The sequence below is a fragment of the Equus przewalskii genome, chromosome 6 (assembly GCF_037783145.1).
Source record: "Equus przewalskii isolate Varuska chromosome 6, EquPr2, whole genome shotgun sequence".
Classification (NCBI taxonomy): Eukaryota; Metazoa; Chordata; class Mammalia; order Perissodactyla; family Equidae; genus Equus; species Equus przewalskii.
Window position 1 is genome coordinate 542168 of NC_091836.1, and position 20780 is coordinate 562947.

Genomic DNA, 20780 nt, shown 5'->3' on the forward strand with positions numbered 1-20780 from the left:
ACTCTCTTGACAAAGCGGAGGAAACAAATATGGCGGCTGCTGTACCCGCGCGGGGATGGCCGTCTCACATCGGATACCAAACGGGAAAAGTGGGCAGTTTGACCCCAAACCTCTGTGCAAGAAATGCACCATGACACAAACGAGGGAGCGGGCGTGGAGCACGGCCCGCCCTGTGCTCGGGGAGGGGCCAGGCGCAAGCTCCCGGCGCCCGCGGGTGGGACAGGCGCTGGGCAGTGGGCGCCATCCTGCCACCGAGCGAGGCCTGCTGTTCCCCTGTGGTTTCAGACTAGCAAGTTTATTTACTCAAAATATGTTTAATTTTTTAAAACACGCAGCATTCAATCCTAACTGAAAACCCAGATGAGGTTTAATCCCGCCCCCGCTGCCCTCAAGGCTCACACAGACGTGGCAGGGCCGCCTTCAGGGGACACGGCGACGGCAGGGCTGACCAGAGATGGGAGCCAGGGCCCACTCGGGGCGCTCAGAGCGGGGGGAAGGAGCTGGGACTGTTTGCCACCATGCCCTTGGCATCCTGTCCCCTCCGGACGCTCGTCACACGGAATCCGAGGTGGCTCAGCGTCCAGGCGAGGCCACAAGGACCTCAGCTCAGGAAAGGCAACTCCGCCATGGGGTCCAGAGGAGCAGCGGCAAGGCCCTCAGGAGAGCGGGTCCCACAGGGCAGGCAGCCCCCTCGCCCACTGCCGGGCAGGGTGGTCAGGGCGTGTCCGTCTCCCAGGCGCTGGACGAGGGAAGAGGCGGTCACACCTGTCCTGGGAACTGGGCTTGCCCAGACTGGACTCGGGGAGCCTCCAGGCCCCCAGGAGGTGGCCTGAGGGCTGCGGGGGAACCAGGGACGGGAGGGTGTGGGGCACAGGGGAGACTGGGCGGGGAAGCATGGCTGCGCTGGGCTCTCGCTCGGGTCAGCAGCTCAGCGGGGTGGGTACCGCGTGGGGCTCGCACACCAGAAGGAGCGGGAACCTTCCTGCACATGGGCCGGGAGAGACAGACACCCACCCCAGGCCTGGCTGCCCAGGCCCCCCGCCGGGCCTCAGCGTCCGTCTCACCTGGCGGCGGGCGGTGGCTACTGCACCAGCCGGTAGGTGATGTACCTGCCCGCCGTCTCGCTGGGCCGGATGATCTTCACCACCTGCGAGGCGGGAAAGCAGGAGCTGGGGCGCGTCTCCCGGGGCAGGGCGCCGGCTCTGAAGGAGGCTGAGCAGGTCCCCAGGGCCAGAGGGGGTCGGGCTCTCACCTGCCCTCGCTTTATCCCGAAGTAGCGCGCCACGGGGTCTCCGGCCTGGATCCTGGGCAGCTGGTTCTCGCGCAGCTTACTGGACGCAGAGTCAGGGAAAAGGCACTCGGGGCGGGGGACACAAAGTGGGGAGGAGGGAGCAGGAGGGGACGGCCCGGAGGGGCCAGAAAGGATACTACCGGGCCAGCAGCTCCGTCACCTCCTCCTTGGTCATGACGACGTGCTCCGGGACCAGCTGCGAGAGAGCACCCAGGTCTGCGCCAGGCCCGTGTGCCCCACGCGGAGGAGGGGTGCAGGGCGGGCCCGGGGTCGCTTCCTTGGTGTGAAATGTCAGCCCAGGCGCTCAGGGCGTGTGCGGAGTCCCGGCCTGAGTCCCACCCCTCCTGACGCCCCGTGACTGTCACGCAGACGGCCACCAGGAGAATTCCAGGAGCCCTGGGGCTCCCAGGAAGGAGATCCCAGCCCGCCCAGAGTCCCTGATGCTGCAGACGGGGTGGGAGCCCATGGCAGCGAGTCCCCTGGGGCTGCTGCTCCCGCCCAGGGGCCACAGCCTGAGGCCCCTGCTCTGTGTCCCTCAGCAAAGACCTCTGCACACGCCGGGCGCGCCCAGCTCGGGGCTGTCTCCCCAGAGTCCCGTTCTCCCACAAACCCTGCATCTCTGCCGGCCCCGAACTGGTGAGGGGCTTTGGGGCGGGTGGGTTTCCAGCCTGGGCTCCTCGCTCACCCCCATCTTCCTCAGCCGGCAGTGGGCGGGGCCCGGGGCCCACCCCCCTTCCCCTGGGGTCCAGACGCCCACCTCGTGCTCCGTGATGTTGATGAGCAGCTCCTGCTGCAGAAACTGTTCCAGTATGTACTTGGGGGCCATGTCGACCAGGGACTGCAAGAGACGCACGCGCTCAGCAGGGCCCAGGGGCACACCCTGCCTGCCCCCTGCTGAGTCCCCTGAGACAACCCCACCCACTTCTTCCCCAGAGGCCGCTGGCAGGCGGGGAGCTGAACGTGGCTGCTCTGGTGCCCCAAGACGCCAGGCGTCATAAACCGGGAACACCTGCCCAGTGGACAAGCCGGCCCGCCCTACCACGTGGGGCCCTCAGGCAGCCCCCAGGGGCAAGGGGACAAAGGTGTTGGCCACTCCTCCATCCCAACCACCAGCCTCTGCTCAGGCCTGGCCAACACCCAGACAGGGGGCGCAGGGCCCACCCTGGGGGACACCCCATCCTGCCCACTCAGACAGCAGCTCCCTCTCAGATCCTGAGCTCCCGGAGCTGCACCCCAGGAGCAGGCGGGCACAGCGTCCCCTCCAGCAGCCGAAGGTGACACGGCATCCAGCTGCGGCAGTGCCCACACCGGGTGCGCCCGAGAAGGGGAAGGGAAGCGAGGCGCGTGGGTCAGGGCAGAACGGGAAGCGGTCGGGCTCGGAGCATGCCGAGGCGCCCGGGCCGTGGAGGGCCCACCTGCTTGGCGGAGGGCGTCATGCCCTGCTGCACCACGATGAGGGCCCGGGTGATGTTCTCCTCCTGCATGCGCTGGCAGTACACCTTGATGGTCTTGATGCCCACCTTGGGCTCCTCTGGGGACACAGCAGAGCTGGTCTCAAGGCGAGGCCCCTCGAGCCCTCGGGCCCATGCCAAGGCCGTTCCCCCTCTCTGGGGCCTCAGTTTCCCCATGTACAAAATGAGACTTGAGTCGCTGTTTCCCAGAACAGGGAGCTGCCTGGGGAGCTGAGAGGCGCCAACACCAGGCCCTCCAGGACCCTCTCTGGGAGTGGGATCCAGGTCTCGGTTGGTCCTGAGTTTTGGCAACCCCAGATTAAGCAGCTTCCTTAGTCTGGGAGCCCGTGAGATGCGTTGCTGGGGAGTCAGAAGTGTGAAGACCTCAGGTCAGCTGACCCAGAGAGCGTGGTCCCGGCATGGAAACGGGTCCCATCCCCCCACCACCAGGGGTGGGAGCCCTCGCACTCTCGGCAGCACACTGGGCCTGGGGCCTTGTCTCTCGAGAACCACTGGACCTCATGAGCCCAGCAGGTCAGTGCCCGGGCAGCGGCCACCAGGATCTGATGGGGATCCCAAGCCGGGCCTTCATCCTGGTGCTAAGTCTCACTCCACTGACGGGCAGTGTCTGGGGCCAGGCTGTGTCCCCAACCCCCACGTGGAGTCCTAACCCCGGGACCTCAAGCTGCAACTGCACCTGGAGGGCAGGCCTTCAAAGAGGTGACTATCCTAACAGGAGGTCACGAAGGCGGGCCCTGATCCAACTGACTGGGGTCCTTTATGAGGAGAAAACGAGGACACAGACACACAGAGGGATGAACACGGGAGGAGTGGGAGGAGGCAGCTGTCCACACGGAGGGACAGAGGCCTGGGGGGAACCAGCCCTGCCACCACCTGGAGCCCCGGCCTCCAGCACCAGAGACGTTAAGGTCCGGCGTCTGAGCCCCAGCCTGCAGCGTTTCCTTACAGCAGCCGAGCAAACCGACTGGGAAGGAGCCTCAGCCTGCCCCGTGGCACATCTGAGCGCAGGGGCGCCCCAACGTCAGGAGGGGCTGGCAGCCCAGCAGGGAGGCCTATGATAATCCTGCTCGGAGAAATGTCCGAGGAAGAGAGGACAAGGAAGGGGACGAGCAGAGAGAAGCTAGACAAGGCACGGAGAGGGGTCAGAGGTCAATGGCATCGCCCACAGTCAGGAGAGCGAGGGGGGTTTCTTCCCAGGGCGGGCAGAAGGACGAGGCCCGGTATAGACTCTGGGCCACACAGCAGGCGGCTGTCACACGCAGATCGAGCAGGCCCTCAGACAGCGCCACCAGACCGTGACCCCTCGGGGACACACGGCCGGGAGGACCAGCCAGGCCCTCACCCGGGAAGAAGACGAACATCTGGTCGGTGGGGTCGTCATTGTGGGCCACCAGCACGGTGAGGTCCGTGCGCCGCGGCCGCCCTTCACTCGGCTTGTCCCCGAACTGGGCCTTGAACTCCTCCAGCGTCTGGTCCAGCTCGTCCTGCGTCACCAGGTAGCCACGGTCGTGGCACAGCTGCAGGCAGACAGAGCCAGGTGACCCAGGGTGGCGGGGGCACCAGGGCAAGATCTGGGGCCGGACGGGGCTGCTGCAGAGGACCGTGTGGGGCGCTGGGGCCTGGTGCAGGCGGTGTGTGTAGAGGCCCGAGGAGAGGACGGCACAAGTGGACACAGACACCGGGCGCACCCCAGAGAGCCCCACCTGCTCCAGGGAACCAGCGGCCATGCCTGTTGTCATCCTATCCCCAGCCTCACAGGGGGCTGTGACTGGGGTGCAGCGGGACAGCTGGGACTTGAGGGGGAGCCCTGGGGTCCAGGGTAGATGGAGACAGCTGGGCGGGAAGGGGCTGCTGGGTGGGCCGGGTGACTCTAGTCCATAAAGTGGGGGACGGCCTGAGAGCCGGTGCTCAGAAACCGGGGCTCTTTGCGTGGGGTCGACGAGAAGAGGACAGAGACGCCTCCCGCCCTGTCTCCCCCGAAGTCCCCACAGCCCGATTCTCCCTCCTGAGCCCTCACGTCTGCTCTCTCAGGGCCCCTAACACCATCAGCCTGAAGCACAGCCGTTTTGGTCTGTTTTCAAGGTCACTTTGCAAAGCGGGGGAGAGGCTGGGGGCAGCTGCCCCGGCTCAGTCCCCACAGCCCTGCGAGGCTGGGTGGTCCTGGTCGAGGCCCACGCCTCGGGGGGGTACGGGTGGGGGCCTCTGGGGATCACACTGGTCCCCTCCCAGGGGCGGCTTAATGCACGTGGCACAGCGACTGCTTAGCCAGCCTGCCATGGTCACTCCACCCCAGCCAGCCCCGGAAACTCCAAGTTGGCGGAAGAGGCGCAGAAATAGCCACCAGACCGAAAGGTCAGAGAGGGACGTCCTCGCTGGACGGCAGGTCAGGCCAGCTGACCGGGTGCCTTCCAAGCCCACGATTCTGGGGTTCTGTGTTGCGCACGCGGGGTGGCCCCGCCTTCCAGAAATATAAACAAGAGGGAGACCCAGGGTCTGCCGTCTCGAGGGAGACCACGACCCAGAGACAGAGTCAGCATCCCGGGCAGACCCCGCCCCCGGGGCCGGTCGGACTCTGGCCTTGGACTCTGGTCTCGGCCGCCGGCCCGCGGGGTCCCCCGTCCCCGCAGACACCGCCCCCGGAGCCGCCCGGACTCTGGCCTCGGCCGCTGGTCCCCCAGTCCCCGCCCCGCCTTGGCCCGGGGACTCCGCCTTGGCCGACCCCTCGGCTCCAGCCGCCCGGGCGGCGCGGACAGGCTCGTTCCCCACGCCGGGCCGTGCGCTCGCCGCCCGCCCCCCGGACCGCCGCGCGCCCACCTCGCGTGGCCCAGCGAGGCCCGCCCTCCCCGCGTCCGCCTAGCGGGGCGCCCCACGCGCCGCTCACCTGCATGATGGTCTTGCGGATCTTCCACAGCCGGTAAGTCTCCTCCTCGTCGTCCATGGCTGCCGCCGCCGCTCGCGCCCACTGCGCCTGCGCCCGGCAGGACCGGCGCCCACTGCGCCTGCGCCGAGCTCCGGTCAGGCCCCCACCTCATCCGCCCAGTGCAGGGCTGTCGCCAGCGAACGCCTGACTGCAGCGACCTTCGAGCCCGGCAGCGCCAAGGGCAGCCCGAGCCTTCTGAGAGCGGCGGTTGGCTGCGCGAGAGGCGTGCGAACGGCACCGTCCCCAGGCACATCAGAAGTTCTCGCGAGGCGTTGACCGCAACGCCTCTCGGGAGTTGTAGTTTCCTCTCAACGTCCGCCTGGGGCGGCGGTTTAGAATCCCAACAGGCAGAAGTGAGGTGTGCGCGGGAAGACTGAGGCCTGCAGGGGGCAGGGGTCTGCTCACCTCTCAGAGACGGTCGGGCGGCCTAGGAGGCGCTCTATAAACATGGGTGCATTCCAACTGTAGGGCGGCTCTCTCAGTTGGCTCTTGGCCACGTGCAACTGAATGCCCCTGAGCCTCAGTTTCCCGTCTGCACAATGGAATTAATAAAGTGTCCCCACTGTAGAGGGTCTGCTGAGAATCTAAAGGGACAGTCGTGCTTGGGAGGAGCTTGGCCTAGCTCCTGGTGCTTATTAAGTGCTCCCACCTCGGTCGTCCCCTGTCCGGTCCGCAGAGCGCCCCCCACCCCACCCCAGACTGTGCCTGTCTCATCATAAATAAGTTATAAAGTATGTTAGAAGGTGACAGTGCTGTGAAAGAACAGACAGAGCAGGACAGGAGCTGGGAGCTTTGCAGTCTCAAGTGGGATGGTCAGGGACGGCAGGGAGGGGAGAGTCCAGCAAAAGCCCACAGGAGGAGAGGGAGGGAGGCCTGGGGACGTCTGGAGGGAGGTGTGTCAGGCAGAGGAGGCAGCCCATGCAAAGGCCCTGAGGCTGGACCTCGCCTGGTGAGTTGGCAGTGTGGGGGAGGAGTAGAGAGGAGGTCAGGGGTGACCCCGGGCAGATCCCAGGAGGCGTCCTTGGCCGGGTTCAAAAGTTGCGTTTTCTTTTTCAGCCGTCGTCAGCATTTCAGCAGGGCAGAGGCAGAGAGACAGGGAGGGGCTGAGGATGAGGAGCGCGTCCTGGCCAGAGATGGGGGTGGCTCCGACTAGGGTGGGGTGAGCGGTGGGCAGGTTCCGGGAATTCTGAAGGCAGTGCCCACAGGATGTGCAGGTGGACGGGACGTGGAGATGAGAGAGGGAGAGACAGAAGAGGCAGGGTGGAGCTGCCCTGACAGGGTGGGGTGATTCTGGAGCGGTAGGTGCAGGGGGCAGATGCGGAGGGGGTCTTGGATGCGGTGAGCTTGGGGCTCGGTGGGACCCCAAGAGGAGATGGGAGGAGGCGGGGGGATACGAGTCTGGAATTCAGGGTGAGGCTGGAGCGGAGGGCGACACGCAGTGGAGATGGGCCCCAGAGCCCGGAGCCGCTCACTGACAGCCGGAAGTAGGGGAGGAAGCAGCAGACGCTGAGGGTCTCCCTGCCCCACTGCCCCGTACGACGGGGACAGGAAGAGCCTCCACTGGCTCCCAAGTGCACCTCTGGCACCGGTCCTTATGTAGACAAAGAGCAGGAGGATGGCAGGTGTCCGGACCAGGGGAAGAAGGCGTCTGCAGGGAGAGGAGGGAGGGAGGCACTGGCAAAGCCACCGTGGGATGAGTCAGGCAGGCCTGAGGATTGGGACACTCGTGCCGAGCAGACACCGCTGGTGACCACGAGGAGGGCAGATCCAAGGAGGGGGCCTGGCTGGGGCGGTTTCCGGGAGGAAAGGAGTGAGAGATGTGGACATGGATTCGAAGGGGAGCAGAGGGGCTGACGTTGGAGAGGTTGGGGAGGGAGACAGTCAGGAGTGGGTTTCAAGACAGAGAAAGAGGGGCCGGCCCCGGGGCTGAGTGGTTAAGTTTGAGCTCCCCTTCGGCAGCCCGGGGTTTCACCAGTGTGGATCCTGGCACGGACGTGGCACTGCTCATCAGGCCACGCTGAGGCGGCGTCCCACACAGCAGAGCCAGAAGGACCTACAGCTAGGATATACACTATGTACTGGGGGGCTCTGGCGAGAACAAGAAGGAGAACAAAAAAATTGACAACAGATGTTAGCTCAGGGCCAACCTTTAAAAAAAAAGAAAGGGCGTCTAGGTTGCTGGAATGACTCGCAAATCTGGGCAGCAGGCAGGGGGCGAACTCTTGGGGCCTCAAAGGGGCGAGTGAGCCTGGGCCCAAGGAGAGGCAGCTGGATGGCAACAGGGGGAGGGCCCGGTGGGCAGCAGGTGGCCGCAGCTGGGGGGCATGTGGGTGTGAGGTCGTCTCATGGCTCCTCAGGGCAGGGGAGAGAGAAGAGGGAGGGATCATGGGGAGCAGGTGGGCCTCGGGACCCCCAGAGGCTGGCAGGGCCCAGCTGTTACCCGGCCCACCGACCCCATAAGATGTTAACCGCAACCGTGCTCCGGGGAGAGAGTTCAATTGGTAACCCGACTGCAATGCCAGTGGTTCAGAGTCCTGCCGGTGACTGGGTGGCCTCAGCACCAGGACAAGGAGTGGCATCCTGTTCCTTTGCACCCCTCACTATGCGGCCCTGGCAGAGCCGGAGGCCCAGGAGTCAGGCTACCGCCCGCACACTCATGGGGGGGAGTGTAAAATGGCCCAGCCACCCGGTGAAAAACACTCTGGCAGCTCCTCAAACAGCTAAACACAGAGTCACCACGTGACCCAGCAATGTGATTCCTAGGTGCAAACCCAGGAGAGATGAAAACACACGCCCACACAAAAACTGGTGTTAAAGGGGAAACGGTGGAAACAACCCAACTGTCAGGCGAAGGAATAAACAAAATACCAAAATACTGTCCACCCACACACGTGTCCCCCCACATGCTGGAGTATGAGGCAGCCTGAAGAGGAGTGAGGCCCTGACACGGCCGCAGGGGGATGGACCCGAACACACGACACTCAGGGAGAGAAGCAGACACAGAAGGACACACGGCGTGTGATCCCATTGACGGGAAACATCCAGAACAGGCCGATCCACAGACAGAGAGCGGGCTCGTGGGGGCCAGGGGCTGGGGAGGCGGTGGGGGTGATGCTGATGGGGACGGGGCTACTTTTGGGGTGATGAGAATGTTCTGGAATTAGATAGAGGTGATGCTCACGCAACAGTATAAATATATTAAAAACCACTGAAACGTATGCTTTAACGTGGTTAAAATGGTGAATTTTATGTTACATGAATTTTATCTCCATTAAAAACAATTTTTGGGGGGCCGGCCTGGTGGCGCAGCGGTTAAGTGCACACCTTCCACTTCGGCAGCCCGGGGTTTGCCAGTTCAGATCCCGGGTGTGGACATGGCCCCACTTGGCAAAAGCCATGCTGTGGCAGGTATCCCACATATAAAGTAGAGGAATGTGGGCACAGATTTTAGCTCAGGGCCAGTCTTCCTCAGCAAAAAGAGAAGGATTGGCAGTAGTTAGCTCAGGGCTAATCTTCCTCAAAAAAACAAACAATTTTTTTAAAAGAAGAAATCAGGCCACAGGACGGGCCCTGTCCGGTCCTTCTCGGAACTGGTGGACACTCTGGAAAGGCCTCTGGCTGGTGGGCAGAAAAGCTGTGAAGCCCCCAGCACACAGGTGGCACAGCCCAGGGGCAGCCCCTCACCGCGGCCGGCTGTTCCGCCCTGCCAGCTCCTCCTTTCCTCCTCTGCCCTTATCCTAACTGGCACAGTCACCAACGGGGTGACACCTCTTGCTCCATCACTCCCCCTTGGTGAGCTCCACGGGGGCGTCGCCCCGAGCTGTTTTTCTGGCAGGCCTGAAAGAAAAAAACGTGTCCGGGCCATCTTCAAGACAAAGTCATAGGTCACCGTGAACCAAACGGCAGACAGCTGAGGCTTCCCGAGGGCCGGACAGGCTGGCCAGCGTGGCCCCGACACTCAGTGCCGCCAGGAGCAGGAAAGGCAGCGGGGTTCCCTGAGAAGGGAGGCAGCCCAGCTGAGACAATGGGGGCTCCCCACCAAGAGGTGGGACCAAGAGGTGGGGCCCCGAGAACTCGGCCTCTGGCGGCCAGGCTGGAGAGAAGGAGCCACACAAAGGCCATTGTGCAAGACGGGGAATGTGGCAATCTGGCCCTGGGGATCCTGGCTCAGTCGCCTTTATCCCACACTCCGCCAGCTCTGCCCTGTGGCAGGCCTGGCTCAGGGGCAGAGGGAGAGGGCTCACTGGCCCCCACAAACAACAGACAGCCCTGCCCCCATGGCCTCTGGAGAAGTGTTCAAGGCAGGAAGGGAGGGGATAAGATGTTGACAGCAGCGCAAAAGCAGAAACCACGGGCTTGTCCGCAAGTCAACCTCCAGGACCAGGAGGGGCGGGGGCAGCCAGGCCCGCGGCGGAATCCCATGAGTCAGTTCCCAGGAATGAGGGGGCCCTTTTGTCCGCACCGCTCTGAGCCTTGAGTGAAAATAAGCAAGTTTCTAGCCGAGACGTCGAGCCCCACGCGGTGCACCGTGCGCGGCCGGGAGGTTAGAAGTGGAAAGAAATCCCCGTGGGTCTGTGTTTCGCTGTAAGCACACACCTGTGCGTCCCTGGTGCCACCTGCGGGGGGCGGGGCCCCGAGGTGCTCGGTTACCGCATCTGCTTCCATGACCCCAGGACGCACGTGTCACCTGCAACAGCAGCTGGAGCCACGGCGCCCAGGACGGTGGCGCTCCCGCCACCGCGCACCAAGGGCGGGCACTGCGGCAGGAGCCTCCGCCCGGGCTCTCGCCGGGGTGACCCCCAGACCCAGCGGGGGCCCCCCCTCGCAGCGACACCGAAGCTGCGACAGGCGGGGGTCCCCACCCCCCAGTTTGACTTTATTTACACTCCAGAGGAAACCCGTAGTTTTCAGTGAGCTGGGGGTAGTTTTCTGCGAGCTCGCCCCACTTCCACCTCCGCGCGTCCCGCGGCGCCGCAGTGAACCACGCGGCTAACTGTCCGCGCAACGCAGCCCCGCGCCGCCTGCGTAGACACAGCCCCCCGTTCCTCCCCGCCCCCTTGGCGCGCTTGCGCAGTCCGCCCCAGCAACAAAGCCCCCTCCCGGCCCCGCCCCTCCCGCCTCACTCCGGCCTCCCATTGGCTGGCGCCGCCACGCGCCCGCCCCGCCGACGCGGCCGACCAATGAGAGCGAGGGTGGGCGTGGCCGAGGGCGGGGAGGTGAGGCCCGCCGGCGCGCGTCCATTGGCCGGCTCGGCGAGGGGAGGAGCCGCTGCGTCCGGCCACCCGCCGCCGCGATGAGCCTGAGCCGCCTGAGCCGCCTGAGCCGCCTGCTGAAGCCGGCGCTGCTGTGCGGGGTCCTGGCGGCGCCCGGTGTGGCCGGCGCCATGGTGAGCGCGGCGCCGCGGCCGGACCGAGGGCCGTTGGGGCGGGCGCGAGGCTCCCCGGCGGGGGCCGCAGTGACCTGGGCGGGGGGCGTCCGGCGGGGGCGCGCGGGGGGGGGTCACCGCGGGTCGTGGGCGGGGGCGGGGCCGGGTCAGGGTCGGGACCCCGCGGGGCACCTTCCGCCCTGGGCCGGGCGAGCGGGGCTCCGACCGGCTGGAGCCCGGGGTCGCGCGCACGGGCGCCCGCCCCTCCCCCGCCGCGCGCCCCGGGGCCTGCGTGATGCGTCACAGACGGCGGTCCGGCGCCCTGGCTACGACCCTTGTCCCCAGGGCGCGGCCCTCGGCGGGCACAGCGAGGCCGGCGGCAAGTGGGCATGGCCCGCGCAGCCGCCGGGTCCCCGGGTCGCCGCAGGCAGCGGCACCGGTTGCCCGGCAGGCGGCGGCGCCGAGTCTCCCGGAGGAGGCAGGCTCCGGGGTGCCGGCGCAGGAGGGCGCGCCCCCGGCGGCGGAGGGAGCCCTGCCCCGCGAGCCCCGGGTCGATGGAGTTCCCGGCCTCGGAGAGCAGCTGCAGCGCCGACTCCCGGGACCCGGTGCGCGCGGGGTCCCCGCCCCCGCCGGCGGGATGGGCCTCCGCGTCTCCGCTCGGGTGCGCCCCGCGGCGCAGGGGGCTGGGCGCCTTTGAGGAGGAGGATCTCTCGCTTTCTTTGCCCCGAGGCCTGATTTTTCTTCGCGCGGATCCGCTTGGCATCTGTTCTTCCTTTGGGGAGCCGGGCTGGGCGAGCGGGCCGGGTGGCGCGGGGCCCCGTGCGCGCCCCGAGGTCGGCCGGCCGCTCAGCGCGCCCTTGCCTTGCAGTGTGCGTCCCGCGACGACTGGCGCTGTGCGCGCTCCATGCACGAGTTTTCAGCCAAGGACATCGACGGGCACATGGTTAACCTGGACAAGTACCGGTGGGCACCCGCCGGCCTTGGGGGGGAGGCCGGGGGTCTGGGAGGCGGGTGGACCTGACTTCGCCTGACCGCCCCATCCCGCGTCCAGGGGCTTCGTGTGCATCGTCACCAACGTGGCCTCTCAATGAGGCAAAACCGACGTAAACTATACTCAGTTTGTCGACCTGCACGCCCGATACGCTGAGTGCGGTTTACGCATCCTGGCCTTCCCCTGCAACCAGTTCGGGAGGCAGGTGCGTGGCGGGCCCGGGGTCCCTAGGTGTCCCTGGGTGGGGCGTTGGGGGAGAGAGTCCGGGTACCTCCGTGGAAGCGGGGACCCCATGTCCACTCGCCCCCGCACCCCTGCTCGCCCCAGGAGCCAGGGAGCAACGCGGAAATCAAAGAGTTCGCCGCGGGCTACAACGTCAAATTCGATATGTTCAGCAAGATCTGCGTGAACGGGGACGACGCGCACCCGCTGTGGAAGTGGATGAAGGCCCAGCCCAAGGGGCGGGGCATGCTGGGAAAGTGAGTGGGCGGGGGGCGGGGCAGGGTGGGTCTCGGGGGCCCATGGGGGTCCGTACCCGCCATGGGATTTCTCGTGACCTCACTCTTCTCCCGTAGCGCCATCAAGTGGAACTTCACCAAGGTAAGAGGGGCGGGGGGTGGTGTACAGGCCAGGACTGTCCCGCGGCCACCCGGCCTGGCCCAAATGGGGCAGCGGGAGCGGGGCGCCTGGCTTGCCCGGGGCCCTCTTGCAGGGGGTCCCCCGCGGTGGCCTCGCGCCCTGACGCCGCGTCCCCGGACAGTTCCTCATCGACAAGAACGGCTGCGTGGTGAAGCGCTACGGCCCCATGGAGGAGCCCCTGGTAGGTGCCCTTCCGGGGGGCGCGCGGGGGCGGGGCGCGCGGGGAGGCCCCCCTGATGCCTCTCCCCCCGCAGGTCATAGAGAAGGACCTGCCCTGCTACCTCTAGCTCCACAAGGCTGTGTCCCCCCGCCGAGCCCACCGCCCGCGCCCCCCGGAGCCTTCCACCCGGCACCCATGACGGTCGGCCTGAAAACCAGCGCGCTGGTGGGACCGACCCGAGAACCGGCGTGCACCTGCCGGAGGAAGGTCCCGCGGCCTGGCTCGGCTGCGGCTCGGCGCCCCCTCTCCGCCCCAGCTGCCTTGTGAGAATAAAATATACAGATTGGCCTGCTGGCTGCTCCTGCCTCTCTGGAGGAAGGGCGGGGTGCCTTTTGCCCCGGGTCTCTCTTTGCTCAGGGCCTCTGTCTCCTGATCCGTAATATCTTGGAGGCCGTAATCCTCATGACTGACTGCTGCTCCAGGCTCAGAGACTTAACCCCTTAGGAGGCAGCTGTTTGGGGCCTGCCTGGGGCCTCAGCCTTCCCCCGCGCACAGAGATGGGGAGGTCAGGGGACTGAGGCCTTGTAGCCCTGCCCACGAGGGGCCCGCTGCACCTGGGGCCGGGCGTCGGGCCAGGCTGCTCTGGGCACAGAGCCACGTGGGCAAGGCCTGCTCTGCAGACCGGAGTCACGAGGGGTCGCCCAGCCGGGGCACCCAGGCCTGCCCCCGGGCCTCATCTGGCAGAAGCAGGGGGTCTTGTCCACAGCCCCCCCAGGAGAGCCCTACAGGCCAACACCCCACTTGTGTCGTCGGGGCCCTGAGGCCATGGGCACAGCCTACCTATCTGTGGGCAGCACAAGGGAGCTAGCTGTCCTGGTGAGGGGGTGGGGGTGGCACAGCTGGAGAGTGGCCGAGTTCCCCAACCTCCACTGCTCCCAGGGGAGGCCGGCAGCAGGGGACCTGGGGGGGGGGGGCGCTGGGGAGTCAGAATAGCCAGTCGGAGCGCCCAGCCGCCTTTGGCTGCCTCCTTGGCCGCTGCCCCCGTCTGCTTCCGTCGGGGGCAGTGCTCTGCAGAGTCTGGGCCAGAGGCCGCGCCTGCTCCCCCAGGCTTCCAGGAAGGGCCTGGCGCCCACTCCTGCCTTCCAGACCCAGGCCAGCTTGTGGGGCCTCCTGTCCCTGGGCTGCCCCACCTGCCGGCACCACACCGCCTGAAGCCCTGGGGGGACACCCAGGCAGAGCCCGCAGCCCTACACACAGGGCTCCTAGGAGCTGGTCCCGGCCCAGCGGGGTCTCAGGTGTGGCTTGTGTCTCTAGCGGGCTGAAGGTGGTCAGTGTCTGGCCCAAGACAGCATGGGCCTGGCACAGCCAGTCTGGAGGCAGCTGGCCTGCTGTGCGGGTGCCAGGACTACAGTGGACAATGGCTCTGTGGGGTGGGGCCTGTTCCCAGGCTGGCACAGGGAGCGCTGACAGGGAGGTGTGGCTGGGGCCGGAGCAGCCATGGCCTCCTGGGGCTGGACGAGGAGCGGGCCACCTCTGTAGGTGGCAGCCACCCCCTGACCTCACTCCCCAGGGCAGGGCTGCAGCGGGCACCCTCTGAACGGCCCAGCTGGAGGGGACCCAATGGTGGCAACCCCCCCCGACACTGTCTCTGCAGCTGTAAAACCAGACATAAAGTAGTGAAAAGGCACATATATTTTAAAAAAGATCTCTTTACATATATACACTTGACATAATTATAAATACAGATAGAAACCGGGGGGCTGCCGGCCCCACCGACTCCGTGGGCAGATTCTGGGGCCTGGGAGAGGCGGCCGGGCAATAATTTAGGGAGCAGAGAGCAGGGATGGGGAATTGCATATATTAACGGGGGTCTGCCCCACGGAGCCCCCCCAGACACGGCGGGGCCCTGAGCACCTGGGGTTTCCTGAGTTTCCAGCTCTTGGGGCACCCAGTTTTGCAGACTTCAGGGGTTCGGGCCTGGTGCCCCCCCAGGCCTGGAGGGCAGCAGGAGAGAGAGGCACAGAGAGGGCGGTCCCCACTCGCAGGCCCCGCCTGGGCCACTGGACCCGAGTCATCCTGAGTGGGACCTGCGCACGCGGCAGCCCCCAAGGCAGGGCCCGGGGGCACCCCGCAGGGCCGGCAGCTTCTTGGGGGTCTGCCCAGGCAGGCACGGCCGGGAAGGCACTGCAGTGAGGCCTCGGGAGGCTGGCGGAGGGCGCCCCTGTCCCCCTTCTCTCAGTAGTCGGCAGGGGCCTGGGCCCTGCTCATCACCCGCCTCGGTGGGGGGAGAAGGCGTCTGCGTAGACGTGGGGCGCTGCACATAAATAGGCTTCTCCGGAAGGGCGCCGGCTGCGCGCGGCCGGGCCTAGGAGTTGGGGAAGTGGGGGCTGAAGTGGATGACGCTCTGCCGCTCGGGGCCCCCGCCGCCCCCCGCCGCCCCCGCGCCGTTGCCCAGCGGGACGGCGGGCTCGGCGGCCTGCACGGAGTTGAGGGAGCGCAGCATGTCCTCCAGCACCTCCTTGAAGTTGATGTCGCAGCCCTGCTGCACGAGCGCCGCGGGGTCGGCCGGGACGTCGGGCGCGCCCAGCAGCAGCCCGCCGGGGGCGCGGTCCGGGGGCGGCGGCGGGAAGGCGAAGGGCGAGGGCGGCGGGAAGGCGGCCGGCGGGCTGAGGGTGAGGTCCAGCACCTCGCCGGGGCCCACGGGCAGCGCGAGCGGGCCCAGCGCGGGCGGCGGCGCGGGGAAGGCCCGGCCCGGCACGCTCTTGCGCTTCACGTCGGCGTCCATCAGCTGCAGCTCCTGCAGGACGCGGCGCACGCAGCCCTCGGGGATCTTGATGCCTGCGGGCGGGGCGGGGGTCAGGGCCTCCGCGGGGCGCCCCCCAGCCCGCCCCGCCCCCGCCGGCGCGCCCGCCCGCTCACCGACTTGCTTCTTCTTGTCCTTGGTCTTGAGGCGCACGATCTGCAGGTAGCTGCTGCTGGTGACGTCGGCCATGACGGCGGCGATGCGGCCCCACACGCGCAGCAGCGCCCCACACAGCATGTAGTGGTGCCGCAGCCGCAGGCCCTGCACGCAGTCCTTGCCCTCCTGCACCAGCCGGCAGTGCCGGTTCCTGCGCGCGCGGGGAACCGACGGGCACAGACAGGGGTCAGACCGGCCGCGCCCCCCGCGCCCACCTCTGAGATCAAGGCTGCCCTCCTCCTCCTCGGGGATCCCGGGACGCCCCAGATGCCCGCCGGGCCCCCTCGTGCAGCGCGGCCTTGGAGACCATCCCTCGTAGAGCTGCCCACAGAGCAGGGCAGGGCTCCCCACGCGGTACCCCCCAACCCCCGCCCCGTCCAACTGCGACCCTCACCACGCCGTGTGGCTGCAGTGTGTCAGCGAGAAGGTGTAGCTGCTCTCCCAGTGCTCCCTGGCCTCCTCCGCCGTCACCTGGGGACACAGGGCCACCTGAGCCACCAGGACGGGAGGCCCGGCCATGCTTCCCACTGCACAATCGGGGAAACTGAGGCCCGGAGCGCCCCAGGGCCGCTCATCCTGCACCTGGCGGCGGCACGGAGGGCCGGCCAGGGGGCGGCAGAAGCCCCGCCAGGGAGGGGTCGCGGGGGCAGCTTGAACAGCGGCAGGACGCCGTGCAGGAGGCACGGGCCCGCGGGGCCCGCGTCCCGGGGATCGGCCCCTACCCGGTGGAACCTCCGGCGCAGGCTCTCCAAGGTCTCCAGCTGGCTCTGCCGGCCGATGTTGGGTTTGTACACGGTGAAGAGCTTGCCGCGGTTCTGCTCCGCCAGCAGGCAGCTCGGCTTGTTGCCTCGAACCTGCGCAGGGGGCGCGTGAGGCCAAGCGGGGTCCCCCAGTCTCGCCCCGCCCCGCCCCGCCCGGCCCCGGCAGCGCCCCCTCTCCCCACACCCCTCCTCTGTCTCCGCCCCGCCCCGCCCCCGCCCCTCCACCATCCCCGCCCCTCCACCATCCCCGCCCCTCCCCAGGGTCCCGCGGGCGCCGCGCACCTTGTAGGAGAGGTAGAAGCCGTCGTGCACGCCCGTGAGCTCCAGCGACCTGGCGTACGCCTCGTCCCACTTCAGCCCGCGGTCCACACTGATCTGCCAAGCACGCGGGCGTTAGGGGCCGGGCCGGGGCGCGGCGTGGGGATGAGGGGCGGGCGGGGCGGGGCCCCCTCACCTTGTAGAAGACCACCTGCCCGTCCTGCGGGTGCCCTGGGGCCAGGAACACCTGCTGGCTCTCCTCGTAGATCTCGTCGATGCCCGGAGCCAGGTCTGGGGGGAGGGTCAGCGGGGCAGGGTGAGCGGTCCGGCCTGGGGTCAGCACACGCCCCGGGGCAGTGTGGCTCAGCGGGCTCCACCGTTTGAGCTCTGGGGAGCAGTTCTCGGGGTGCGCCGGAGCAATGCCCCAGGGAGCGCAGTGGAGGGCTCCCCAGCAGAGCCGGCCCGGCCCCCCGCACGGTGGAGGGGCCCCCCACCAGCAGAGCCCACGTGCACAGCACGGCGAGGGCGCTCACCCAGGATGCCCATGTCGTATTTGCCCTCCTTCTTGTCCACCTCGATGAGATGGTCGAAGGTGTCGGAGAAATACTGGAAGAGCGTGTTCTGCTTGTGCACCTCCAGCCCCAGGATGCGGTTCAGGAACTTGGTGATGGAGCAGTCTGCGGCGGGCAGGGCGGGGCTCAGGCTGTGTGTGTGGGGAGCCCCCCACCGCCCGCCAAGCCTGGGAAATGCGGGGACCCCCACCCGGAGGGGCGGCGCCGGGACTCACCCTTCTCCACGTCCAGGCCGCCGGACCTGGACTCCCGGCCAATGATGCCGACCGACAGCAGGCCCTGCTTCATGTCTGCGGGAAGGGAGGGCCTTACGCGGGGTCCTCGGCCACCAGACCTTCATCCAGCCCGCTGGGGGCCCCTTGCCACCAGTGTCCCCTCGGGGAGTGTGTGGGACGGGCCTTGGACACAAGTCCAGCCTCCCAGTCCCAGCGCCCCAAACCGCTCCGGCCCAGCTGCCCCGCCCCCTGGAGAGGCCCCACCCCCTGGAGAGCGCCCCTGGTCCCCCAGCTCGCCCCCAGCTCACCGCGGAAGAAGGCGGCGCCCCCTCCAGGGTAGCCCAGGGGCAGGGGCACCTTGTTCTCCGTCTGGCTCAGGATGGTGTTGAGAACACAGCTGAGCGCCCGGGCGCCGTACTGAACGGAGGAGCAAGGGTGGGGTCAGAGGCTGTGCTCCTCCCGGGACCCCTCCCTCCTGGGCCGCCGCCCCTCCCCAAGGTACCTTGTTCTCGAAGTTGTACTTGCTCAGGTCTCGGGACTCGGTGGCTCGGCGGTCCCCGTGGGTCAGAGCCCCCTGCCACAATGGGGAGGCGGTCACACGCGCCCCAGCTCCTCCCTGTGCCCCGCCCTGCCCCTCCTCAGGGAGCCACCTTCCAGCCCCTGCGCCGACCCCCCAGCCCCTGCCAGGCCCCTCACCAGGCTCTCCAGCCGCTTGGCCACGATGGAGGCAAACCTGCGCTCGCCGGCCAGCTCGGAGATGAGGAAGACGTACTCGGGCGCCGAGACCTGGTTGGACCGGTGGGTGCGGCCTGGAGGCAGAGGGGTCACTCAGGGGCTGTTCAGCCGGTGGGCCGGGCGGCCTAGGGTCAGGGGCAGGCCCGGCCGGGGGCTCACCGAACTGCTGGATGGCGCGGTCGGCGCTCCAGGGCAGCTCCAGTGTCATGTGGACCCGGCGCCGCTGGTTCTGGACCCGGCGGTCGGCTTGGAGGGAGACGCCAGAGCTGGAGGCCTCCGAGATGATGGCCACGAGCTGGGGGGACGCGGGCGGGCCGGGTTGGCGGGGTGGGTGGTCCCCCTGCTGTTCCGTGCCCCTCCTGCCCCATGCGCCCCGGGTCCCCTGCACTCATTTATGGGTGACCCCCACAGGGAATTTCTGGGCCTGCCTATGGGGGGCCCACTGGCATTGGAATAGAGTCTGGACCATGTCAGTCACCCCTGGAGGGGGCGGCCCGCCCAGGCACACGTGCACACGCACACACACATGTCGGATGCACACAGACATGGCAGGGGCTGGAGCGGCCCCCCGCCCTCCCTGCGGCCCCCACCTTCTCCCCGCTCATGAAACGCTCCTTCTCCCGGAGGTTCACGTGGTCGATGGACAAGCCCTGCTCCGCCCGCGACTCGAAGGCCACCGTCCCGTCGGGCCTGGACACCACACGGCCCTTCCTGCCGGTCATCTGCAGCCACAGCAGGGGCGAGGGGACAGGCTGTCAGCCAGCCAGTGTGGCCGCCCAGGGGCTGGTCCCCGTGTGCCTCAGTTTCCCCGTCTCCCCGCCTGGGACCCGGGGCTCCTGGGGTGGGGGCTGTGGGCTCTGCCCCACTTCCAGCAGCCCAGGGGTGACCAGCAGGGACTTTCATGATGTCTTAAGTCTCATCATAAACTGGGACCTGGTGCTAAAAGCACGTGAGGTGGCACCAGGGGGACGTCCCAGAGAAGAGTAGAGCAGTTCATGTGGGAGGGGACCAGGAGGGACAGGCCCAGGGCCCGAGGGCACCCAGCACCCAGGGCAGAGGGGGTGTGCAAGGCCCGGGGACCCGGGCGGAGTGGCTCGGGGAGGAGTGTTCTCTGGAGCTGGATGCTGGACCCTGCAGCTGCCCCGCCTCACTGAGCTGGGCAGGGACTTGTGGGGGCCACCAGGGGGCGCCTCCAGGCTCACCTCGGCCACCCGCTCAGGTCCCCCAAGCTGGTCGATGAGCTCATCCAGGGTGTTGACCGGCAGCTGCGGGCCCAGCGCCCGCACCTTGGCCAGCAGGTCCTGCTTTAGCCGCTCGACGTGCTCCAGGACACCGGGGCCGTGCGGGTCCCGCTGCAGGGGGCACAGGGGGCCTGCGGGGCCCGGGGGTCAGGGGGCCGGCCAGGCCGCTTGCCCACAGCCCACTCACAGCGGGACTCAGCCCCAGGCCTACGAGGACAAGGGGAGGGGGACAGCCTGGTGCACTGGAGGCCCCAGGGGCACTGGAGGCCCCGGTCACTTTGCTTTTCTGGGCTGGTCCCCCCAGGACCAGCTCAGGTGTGGGATGGAGGCACCCCGAGTCTGAGCCCCAACAGAGCGACCTCACAGGCCCCCAGGGACAGTGAGAGGTCCTGACTCCATATGGGCTGGGGAGGGGGGGTGGACAGACAGATGCTGGGGGAGGAGCAGCACAGAGGAAGCTGCAGGGCTGGTGAGGGAGGGAGGCTCGGCGGGGGGTCCGGAACATTCTCTCTCGCCCAGACTGCTGGCATGCACCGGTTCTGCCTTGGGGCAGCCGCGGGCTTGGCTTCCCCTCCCCAAGCCTCAGTTTCCCCATGTGTGAGGTGGGGAGCGCCCGGGTGAGGGCCTCACCGCGGTCATCAGCCGGGAGCCCAATGGCGTCCACAATGACCACGTCGTCGTCCACCAGGGACTCAGGGGAGGAGTGGAAGTCGCTGTCCAGGCCGGCGTCCGATTCCGTGCTGCTGTCGTCGCTGATGCGGATCACGCCGGTCACCTCGCACGCCAGCCGGGGCGCCTTGGCCCCGCGGCCCCGTGGCCGCCCTGCGGGGGAGGAGCTGGGTCACCGCGGGCCTGCTCCTTGTTCAGGGCCTGGCCCGGGCCGGCTCACGGTGAAGCCCCGAGCTCTCGCTGGTCTCCTGCGTCCTGCTGTCGGCCTGGGGCAGTTTCACTGTCCCTGCTGACTTCCTGACACGGTGACGTGGCCTCGGGTGGCGCCTGACCTCACGAGGCAGCCCAGGGTGGGTCGGCCCGAGGTGTTTCCCGGCGCCGGGGGGACGGGGGTCTAGGCACCTTCGGTAACCCTGCTGCGTCCAGGACGCCCTGAAGGCTGGTCTGGGAGGTGGAAGGGGTGGCACTGGGCGGTTGGGCTGGCTCTGCGCCCAGGCCTGGCTGTGTGACCTCAGCGAGGGGCCTGGCCTCT

General features: G+C 67.8%; 3 protein-coding genes across 11 annotated transcripts in view; 1 reads left to right on the forward strand and 2 right to left on the reverse strand.

Annotated features, from left to right (window-relative positions):
- Nucleotides 1-294: 294 nt before the first annotated feature.
- POLR2E (RNA polymerase II, I and III subunit E) lies at nucleotides 295-6830 on the reverse strand. Its single transcript, XM_070622216.1, has 8 exons — nucleotides 5645-6830; nucleotides 4106-4280; nucleotides 2707-2822; nucleotides 2049-2129; nucleotides 1429-1487; nucleotides 1253-1331; nucleotides 1065-1147; nucleotides 295-739 (listed from the first exon to the last, which is right to left on the reverse strand). The coding sequence occupies exons 1-7, from the start codon at nucleotides 5699-5701 to the stop codon at nucleotides 1082-1084; spliced, it is 633 nt and encodes a 210-aa protein (XP_070478317.1). The 5' UTR covers nucleotides 5702-6830; the 3' UTR covers nucleotides 295-739; nucleotides 1065-1081.
- Nucleotides 6831-10805: 3975 nt separating this feature from the next.
- On the forward strand, nucleotides 10806-13186 carry GPX4 (glutathione peroxidase 4). Of its 3 annotated transcripts, none has more exons than XM_070622226.1 (7): nucleotides 10806-11069; nucleotides 11917-12011; nucleotides 12100-12244; nucleotides 12367-12518; nucleotides 12615-12639; nucleotides 12800-12859; nucleotides 12933-13186. In XM_070622226.1, exons 1-7 carry the CDS (start codon nucleotides 10977-10979, stop codon nucleotides 12963-12965), a joined length of 603 nt encoding a protein of 200 aa, XP_070478327.1. In that variant the 5' UTR covers nucleotides 10806-10976; the 3' UTR covers nucleotides 12966-13186. The 3 variants fall into 3 exon arrangements, with proteins under 3 accessions (XP_070478327.1, XP_070478328.1, XP_070478326.1); XM_070622227.1 differs by having other exon boundaries at nucleotides 10868-11069; nucleotides 12615-12655; XM_070622225.1 differs by lacking the exon at nucleotides 10806-11069 and adding an exon at nucleotides 11356-11653.
- Nucleotides 13187-14512: 1326 nt separating this feature from the next.
- SBNO2 (strawberry notch homolog 2) overlaps nucleotides 14513-20780 on the reverse strand; it is a 56552-nt gene continuing 50284 nt past the window's right edge. For 4 of the 7 annotated variants that reach the window (XM_070622218.1, XM_070622217.1, XM_070622219.1 and 1 more), the window contains 15 exons: nucleotides 20210-20401; nucleotides 19541-19710; nucleotides 18929-19060; nucleotides 18498-18633; nucleotides 18300-18412; nucleotides 18106-18177; nucleotides 17912-18020; nucleotides 17604-17678; nucleotides 17350-17493; nucleotides 17013-17107; nucleotides 16841-16928; nucleotides 16520-16651; nucleotides 16192-16268; nucleotides 15758-15948; nucleotides 14513-15676 (listed from right to left, as the gene is read on the reverse strand). In XM_070622218.1, the coding sequence (XP_070478319.1) occupies nucleotides 15106-15676; nucleotides 15758-15948; nucleotides 16192-16268; nucleotides 16520-16651; nucleotides 16841-16928; nucleotides 17013-17107; nucleotides 17350-17493; nucleotides 17604-17678; nucleotides 17912-18020; nucleotides 18106-18177; nucleotides 18300-18412; nucleotides 18498-18633; nucleotides 18929-19060; nucleotides 19541-19710; nucleotides 20210-20401 (2297 nt within the window). In that variant the 3' untranslated portion in view covers nucleotides 14513-15105. Of the gene's footprint in view, nucleotides 15677-15757; nucleotides 15949-16191; nucleotides 16269-16519; nucleotides 16652-16840; nucleotides 16934-17012; nucleotides 17108-17349; nucleotides 17494-17603; nucleotides 17679-17911; nucleotides 18021-18105; nucleotides 18178-18299; nucleotides 18413-18497; nucleotides 18634-18928; nucleotides 19061-19540; nucleotides 19711-20209; nucleotides 20402-20780 lie in introns of all 7 variants that reach the window. The other 3 variants (XM_070622222.1, XM_070622221.1, XM_070622224.1) reach the window with 2 other exon arrangements.

Coding starts and splice junctions, on each gene's coding strand:
- POLR2E (XM_070622216.1), bottom strand. CDS start 5,701: ATGGACGACGAGGAGGAGACTTACCGGCTGTGGAAGATCCGCAAGACC. Junction 2,823..4,105: donor GATGTTCGTCTTCTTCCCGG/GTGAGGGCCTGG, acceptor CTGTGTCCCCAG/AGGAGCCCAAGGTGGGCATC. Junction 1,148..1,252: donor TCGGGATAAAGCGAGGGCAG/GTGAGAGCCCGA, acceptor CCCGCCTCGCAG/GTGGTGAAGATCATCCGGCC.